The following is an 8,465-nucleotide window of genomic DNA, read 5'->3' on the forward strand; positions in this document are numbered from 1 at the left end:
AGTACGGTATGGTATGGTATAGTATGGTATTTTTAAACATTTAAATTAATTTAAAAACTTAGCTTTGACATCTCAAGGGTTACACCACAGACAAAAAATAAATAAATAAAATAAAACAAAACAAATAAAAGCTCAACTCCCACTGATACTTTTTTATGTCACAACATACAATGCTGTTTTTCACGCAGAGAAAAAAAAAATATTAAGAGCAGTGTTTTTATTGTAAATAAGTTGTATATTCATCTGGAGCCAAAGCTATTGATGATTTGTGGCCTGCTCAGATAAAGATGAATCGACTACTTTGACATTTTCATTTCCATAACATGGTATATTGTCAAAGAAAAGAGCAGTAATTTCCCTCAGCAACATTAGTGTAGTAAACAGTTTGAGTTGTTTGTTATTGTTTCCTGGTGTTCATCTCTTTTGTCTACTTCCCTATGCATGTATTGACTGTTAAGCCTTCCTGAATCCCTGGTCAGCCTGAGCTGTTTAAAGGTTAATTTGATCGTCACCGAAAGACAACATAGAGGATCCAAACACAGAATTTGTTTGTAGGATGCAAGTTGTCAGAATAACTTCAGTCTGAATTGATATTATGATAACTCAAATTACACAGAAGCAGGGGAAATTGTATTTTAGAACAATAACAACAAAGTGTAAAACACACCAAACAGGAACTTGAGTGATGACTAAAACAATGATCTGGCATGTAAATCAAAGGGTTTCAGGGAATCACTGTATACTTGTATGTGGAACTAAAGACAGACAAGTTCTGCAAATGAAAAATCACAAGTCAAGTAAAACAAAACTGTTCAAATATTACAAATCTATCTAAGGAGGAAAAGAAAAACAGCTAGTTAAAAAGGATAAATAAGCCCAGAGGTTATACGGTTAGGCAAATTTCACAGACTGTGAAACAAGTGGATGCATCTGTTTCATAAAAAAAAATAAACTAAAAATTGTCATGTTTTTCCTGGCAATGATTTAGAAATTATTTGAAATTGATTTTATGGTTAGTCTCTTTTTTTTCCCTCGTTACTTCTTCCCTCTTCTTTCTACAATATCTGAAAGCTAAAATGATTTTGCTCATGTTATCTTAGCAGCTGACAGCTATTGGGGATATCATTAAAAACTAATTTTTTAAATCATTTTTATATCTGTTTACTTTTACAATTATTTTAATTGAAGTCAATTTGGAAAACTTTCCTTTTCAGCTATATATATATTTTTTTTTTTCTCTATAGTTGTTTTATTAAACATACCATTATAATTATGAAGCAATAAAAAGCACATAGTTTCTTTTCACAGCATTTTGACTAACCTAAGTTAAAAGTTTGTATAAATACTGTCGGTTGCATTTTTCAACACAGCATTTTATTTTATTTGGCTAAACAGAATGAATAATTTTTGATGTTTTTTGTTTGTTTGTTTGTTTTGTTCTTCGGCCATCAGCAGTAAACTTTGTGTATTTGCAGCCATTCTATTCTGCTTTTCCAATTGATGTTATTTACTGACAGCTTAAAACAAGACTGTTTTATTGTTTTTATGGTTCTATCATAATAACACAATGTTTGCTTCATGTTTTTTTAATAATTATGCATAAACTATGTCTTTATATATAAAGAGATTTATTTTTAACCTACTCAGAATGATTTCATTATTAATTATATTACTTTATATCATTTACACAGATATTTTTGTTTCCCCAACCTAATGTATTTCGATTGCATAATTACAAAAAAAAACCTTATTGAATAATTTGTGTAGCTACATATACAATTTTGATTTCTTTTATTCATCCAGTAAAGCTGATTCTAATCAGTCCTCACTATATCTTAGAGTTTTATATGGTTGAATTATACTTAATTTAACTGTGATTCTTAGTCTTAAACTGTAACTTCTATTCATGTAACATTTCAGCTGTTCTGTCGTTCATCAGAGAAAAATGAAAACTGAAAAAAATTGCAGCTACAAAATAATGTTTATAATTTTAGTATTACAAATTAGTAATAGTTAAATGACTTACCTGATGTTTCTTAAAATAAGCTTAATTGTTTTGTTTGAATGTCTATAACTGAATCCTATGGAGGTGGACTTGTTATCTTCATTCTGGTCCAGACATGTCGCTCCATCACTCCTGAATTTTCCATCATCTGTCTGTCATACAGCTGGAATTTTGATGCATCTTCAGCAACACGTCTCAGCGGGTTTATTTCCCCTCCTTTGTCTTTACTTGCTCTCTGTTGTCACTCCTGTATCCACCTGTGTCCCACAAGAGCACGGACAAGTTTGCAGATGGGTTTTTTTGCGCGTGTGAAGCCACTTCAGGAAATCAGAAATTCTGCAACACAAAGTCTGCCTAAAGGAAGAAATAATGACACACCCACAAAGGTAGAGGTGGGTGCACACAGGGAGACAGTACAACCTGTTCAGCAGTCCTGTCTGGCTGGCTGTCTATCTGTCTTTGTTTTATTATGTCTCAGGGGGACTGGAAGGTAACAGCTGGGAGTACAGGATGCAGGGTCAGACACTTCCTGCCCAGAGTATTAGTCTTTATCTGGTATGTGTTTGTCTTCATAAAACTGGTATCTGAAGATCAAATTGAAAGAGGAAAAAACATAAAAGTCTGAAATTCCACACAGTGTCAAGCGTGAAATGATGAATTTGGGTTAACAAACAGGTCAGACGTTGTCTGTTTTTTGTCTTTCATGCACCAAGATGATGACTTGGATTTAGATTTCAGGAATGGCATCTGACATGGATGAACCCAAACATGTCAAGAGGAGCCTGGGGTCTTTTTATCTGTCCTTTTTTTTAAATCAAAGTTTTGTCTTTGTTTATTGTGTTTTCACCATGTTCACTGACCACAAGAGGGCAGCATAAGGTCTTATGTGTCTTTATTTTCCACTGGGTGTCAAGTGTCAGCTTTTGTTCATTTTTTCGTGGGGGGAAAACACAACAGTATCAGATCAGTGMAGCGGAGCAGAACTGCAGTGGGCTACTGCTCCTCGTCAGTGACACAGCACTTTTAAGTTCCCCCTCAGTGATGGTTTAATCCTTTCTTCCTTTGCTACAATGAAGCAGTAAAAAAAAAGATACATCTAAGACTACATCAAGGTGTACTTTGAACTGACAGAAGCAATAGAAATGTTCACAATTTTTGATTCCTTGACTTGTGCGTAAGCTCATCAAAAAGCCAACCAGTTTGTACCCAGGGGCTTCATTGTCCCACTGAAGGCTGTGGCACCTGCAAAAAGCCTCTACAGTACATCATTTTCAGTCAGGCATGTGACGAACTGCAGCATGGATTAACAATAGCAAGGACTCCCACACTTGTACCTTCACTCATGAGCACAGCAGAGTTAAAAGCACCTGACTCGGTTCGCTCCTCAGGGAAAATTACAGGAAGTTGAAAGAGAGCTGTATTTTTCATTCACACAGACACAGATTAAAAATAATAATAATAAATAAAACAAAAATAGAACATAAGTGTTGGCATTATTACCTGGACAACAAAGGGCTCTAAAACCATTACAGCAATCATTTTATTCATCACAGTCGGGGTCTTTGTGCAGTGTTCAAATGTGCTCTTTTTACCACAGATCTCAGTGAGGTGAGATTACACAGCAAGTGGGGTTAGGTTGTTGTTTTTTTTATTGTATCTATTTTTGTATAGGAGCCTTACAACTTATCTCAATAAGCTTGCCTTTACATAATTGTAAAACGTGTAATGATTGTAAACTTTTTTTTTTTATTTTTCTGCCAAACGTTGCATAGATTCAATAAGAACAAATGGCTTCTATGGTTAGAAAACTTTTACTACAACCAGCATTTTATGATTTAGTTAATGGTAATGACACATGATTGCCTGCCTTTGGACTTAACCTTTCATGTTAAAACCAAAACATAATGTAAGTAATATAGGAATTATGGTAACTTAATCAAACGTCAACAATTCAGTGCGTTTCCACATTCTCACAGGAGTTACTTAAGTTCGTAAAACCCCAACACGTTCTACAATAATGCATGTCTTCTAACTTTGAGGGCATCTGAAAGTCTGTTTAGGTTTTGTCAGACATTTTATGCACTGTGAGTTCTTGTGTTTTTTGTGAAGTTTCTAACTTTGCAAAACTCATTCATAAGAAGAATAATGACAAGAGATGTGGGTTTGTGTGCTTCACTGCAGAGAAATAGTCTTGTGCAGTTATTTATTTGTATTTTTTTCTGTAATCTTGAACGGCAATGTTTTGACAGAGACGCCAGCCAATTACAGTGTGCAGTCTTGAGAATTATCAAAACACAAAAAATGGTTTGAACGGCTGTCTCCTCTTTCTAAAAACCCACTGCATGTACAATAAAGCTCCTATTGGAGAATACATTCATTTTATACAAGATCATCCCATTATTGTAATTCACATGACTAATAAAAGCACACCTTTATACCCTATTTTAGCTGATTTTTTATAAGAAATACTGCAAATCAAATTTTGTTATTCTGACTTTATTTGTCCAGCATTAAAGTAGAAATACTCAAGTTATACATTTGATTGCCTCATGTCACTGAAGCTAAAATTGTGCAACATAATATGGCAGACAGCAGTAGGCAAACAAAGTGATCTGATCTAAAGCAAGTTTCAGAGAAGTGGAAGGTGATGCACTTCCTCTCTGATGGCATTCAGGCTCTTTCTCGCACTTGTGATTGTTTTGTTGGGGGGTGGGTGTGGGGGCTCATTTGCATGCCTCACAGCATTAGTAACAAGCATTAAACCATGGTGACAGTGCATCAAGGACCTGCCTTTTTATTCTTTTCATTTGCTTCACTTTAAACCCATTTACTGCTTGTTTCTTTTTTGATATATATATATATTTTTTGCACTGTCCTTATCCTTCAGTCTTCGAGTGTGTCAGCGTTTTCTTTAGCAGGAAGCTTTGTGGCCATTTGGACCACACTGAGACAGCTCCCAGATGTCAGCCACCATAGCAACGCTCGAGCCAAAATAAACCCCACAATTCCATGCTCAAACAGTGGTAATTTGGTCCACTACTCTAGTGCTGTCATTCATTTCAACGCACTCCACCTCCTGCCTCTGGCCTTCCCTTCCTGGGCGGTGGTCTCTGCTTTTGGAGGGAGGCAGGAAGGTGAGGAGGGCGGGCAGAAAGGCCAACGTGTGCAGGGCCGAGCAACCGGCGGTGAGGCTGAGGCAGCGGAAAAGCGTGCGCGTCAGGTTTGAGCGTACGAAGCCGATGGGCACCAGGGCGGCGCCATAGCACACCAGCGTCTGTAAGGACGGGATGCCGTGCCTCTCCAACGCTAACCGAACCCAGCGAGTCCTGCTCTCGCCCTGACCTGAGGCGAAACCACAGAGGAGCGGGCCGCTGCAGTCCGCCGAGTGTCCCAGAGCCGAGATCAGACACAGCACAGACACGCAGTCCATCTCCACGCCCCACAGCGTCATGAAGCCCAGCACCCCGAACTGGACCGAGAGCAGGGTGAGACCCAGCCACACGGACACCAGCGGCTCCACGATGGCCAGAGAGGAGAGCCCCAACAGGAAGAGCGCTGCCAGCAGGGAGTGCCTGAGGGGCGAGCCCACCGCCGCGGCGTAACGGTCCAAGTACACGAAGGAGGGGTTGAAGATGAGGAAGCGGACGCGGGAGGTGAGCGAGAGGCGACGCAGCGTGTCCAGCAGCACTGACATCTCCTCGCGCTTGTTCTCCGTCGTCTTGGCCACCAGGAAGAGGCGCGACGCCGCCACGTCGGGCTCCTCGCCCTGGCCGCGCGCCGCGAAGATGATGTCATCCTCGAAGTGGGCGAAGCGCGGATCGCGGAGGAAGGCGTGGCGCAGCGTGTGGGTGAAGTTCTCGCGCGGCTGGCTTGTGGACTCATTGCGGTCCAGCAGGTAGCTCAGGTAGGCCTCAAGCCAGCTGATCCTCTGGAAGCCTTTGGCGTACTCCAGCAGGTCCCGCTGCACCGAGGCGTTCCAGTAAGGGGCACTTTCGTAGATGTAGAACCCGATCACAGGAGAGTATGAGCTGAAGTAACGCTGCTGGGCACGTGTGTATAGGACGGTTGCTGTATCCATGGCCACCAGTGCGCTGGGGTCGGAACCTTGGGTGACCTGTTGGTAATTAAAACATCCGTAAAAGATCTGGGTTTCTGTTGTGTCAGTTTATGTAAAATGATTTCATCGTCATACATTTGTAACGTGTTTCTCACCTGAAGGAACCCCATCAATGCGAAGGAGATGTAAACCAGGTACAGCAGAACTACAAAGGGCTTGACATAAGTGTTGGTGATCCAGTCGCCATAGCAGCGTCGCACGCACCCCAGTAAAAGGTGCGAATCCTGAGGATGAGAATCCATACTTGCTGTGGAGTGACTCTGAGAGTGTGAATGTGTGTTTGTGGAGTTAGTCAGATGTCCACGCATTTCTGTGTGAGTCAGGTTTGAGTTCAGCGTGGGGCCAGCTCCGCGCGGCAGGCCGCTCAACTGCGTCTCATCCTGGTAACGAGTGTGCATCAAACACCGGTACCAGGCCGGTTTAGAGTCCAGTCGATCCTGTTTGGGGACTCTCCGGCAGAAGCAGCCGTGTCTGTACCGGGTCTCCAAGTAGCCCGTGAACACCAGGCAGGAGCTGTAGAACGACAACATGTAAACGTAGCTGACGCTGACTGCGAGGGCGGCGGCACGACAGAAGAGCCGGACGGCGTCCATGTTGGTGAGCGGCGAGGCGGCCAGGCCCAGCGTCGTCAGGTGGACCATGGTGGAGCCGGAAAAACGCAGCATGACGTCCTCGAACACGCTCGCCACGCGCTCTTTCACGTGCTGGTCCTCCCGTGTTCGCCTCCATGACGACAGCATCTCAAAAGAGCCGAAAAGCCCGTGGCCTGTCAACATGTGGAGCACAGATTAAAATGAGATTAGACAAAACATGGAACCAGAGCATGTCTTAAATWGGACTGGTAAACCAAACAAAGAACTTAATTACAGTTATACATACAGTGTATCTGTGTACTTTTTGATTAATCTTTTTTTTTTTCAAATTCAAGATCCCTTGCAGCATTTGATCCAACCTATGCAGCACTGAAGTAGGGTATGTAGATCCAATCAAATATTGATAGTGTCAGAGTCACAAAGTTGGAAATTCTGGGCATCTTCAGCTAAAATGTAGAGGTCCAATAGCTTTGTCTTTTTTTTCTTCTTTTTAGATTTGCTATGTCCTGGATGACTAAAAATCAACACTAACATAATGTGGTGGCAGATCGTAGGGTTGGGCGATAAATTCATTTAATCGATTAATTCYAATTTGCCATTTCTAAAGATTTAATTTTGGGAAAATCAAGATTTTTTTCCCTACCAGTGCACTCTTTGGGGCTTCTGTAGTTCAGAGGTCACCCCACCTGTCCCCCAAGTGGCTTGGTACACGACATGACAATATGGCAGCTAGCAAAGAGGATCCCAAAATAGGCACTGTTTTTTCAGTTATCTGGAACTGGTTAGGRTTTGCAACCTCTGACTTGGAGCAAATTCTGTTTGAAGGCTCTTGCCACAAAATGCAGGAGTATAACAATTTTGTTTCGACACCTGAAACAGAGGCACTCCGTTAAGTGGGAAGCAAAAATGGTTAAAATCGAAAATCAAATTTGGGATTAAAAACATCTGAGATTTTTTTTTGGAGTGGGGGGCATATCACCCAGTCCTACCAGATCGTATCAATAATATTGTGATGAGATTGATACTTCAGTTTGTTTCTGTTCTCTACTTTCAGCACATTTGTCACATTCCAGAAGTGACATTCTGCACCTGAATAGACAAGAACACATACCATCAAAACTAGCTCAATTCCAGCTAAGCTGTCCTTTCTTGCTGGGACATTTTGGTTTCACTTTAGTTGTATTGATATATACTTTTCAACCTGAGAGTGCAATGCTTTTGAACATATTCCTTCTGGATACTGTCACACCTTGATCCTGTTTGAAGCAGAAATACATGAAATGACAGAAGCGACTCCATGAAATGCATTTTCTTTTTGCTCCGTGACTTCGACGGCCATGTTTGGAAACTGGAACTGCAGTGCTGCAGTCGGTGAGCCACATATTTAAAACTTAGCAGATTTACTTTAAGTGTAGGACTTTTACATTATTCAAATTCATATAAAATTTATTGAATACATGTACATGCGTACCTATACATGTGCCATCAGATGGTTTTTAAGTTGTTGTTTTTTTTAATTCCCCCAACATGGTTGCCATGGTGTCCATGAGTCACCAGTGGCACATGTACACCCCTCCCCCTACAGTGACCTCTACATGGCAAACCACTTACCACCTTAGACAGCAGAGGCACATTGTACCAACACTTCAACAGGGGAGCAGGAGGATAAATGTGTGTAGAAAGTCTGGTGTGTGTGTGTGTGTGTGTGTGTGTGTGTGTGTGTGTGTGTGTGTGTGTGTGTGTGTGTGTG

The 8,465-nt window shown here is 41.2% G+C and overlaps 2 protein-coding genes across 2 annotated transcripts in view; both read right to left on the minus strand.

The window, feature by feature from the left end:
* The window catches only part of LOC106515504 (uncharacterized), a 16,481-nt gene extending 14,186 nt beyond the window's left edge, over positions 1–2,295 (minus strand). The window contains exon 1 of the mRNA XM_014005342.1: positions 2,027–2,295. The gene's annotated coding sequence lies outside the window, so the exon portion shown is untranslated. The remainder of the gene's footprint in view (positions 1–2,026) is intronic.
* A 1,872-nt stretch (positions 2,296–4,167) lies between these two features.
* The window catches only part of ptchd1 (patched domain containing 1), a 10,767-nt gene continuing 6,469 nt past the window's right edge, over positions 4,168–8,465 (minus strand). The window contains exons 4-5 of the mRNA XM_014005373.1: positions 6,218–6,888; positions 4,168–6,119 (exon numbers count right to left, since the gene is read on the minus strand). Coding sequence (XP_013860827.1) covers positions 5,019–6,119; positions 6,218–6,888 — 1,772 coding nt within the window. The 3' untranslated portion in view covers positions 4,168–5,018. The remainder of the gene's footprint in view (positions 6,120–6,217; positions 6,889–8,465) is intronic.

The sequence above is a fragment of the Austrofundulus limnaeus genome, unplaced genomic scaffold (genome assembly GCF_001266775.1).
Source record: "Austrofundulus limnaeus strain Quisiro unplaced genomic scaffold, Austrofundulus_limnaeus-1.0 Scaffold30, whole genome shotgun sequence".
NCBI lineage: Eukaryota > Metazoa > Chordata > Actinopteri > Cyprinodontiformes > Rivulidae > Austrofundulus > Austrofundulus limnaeus.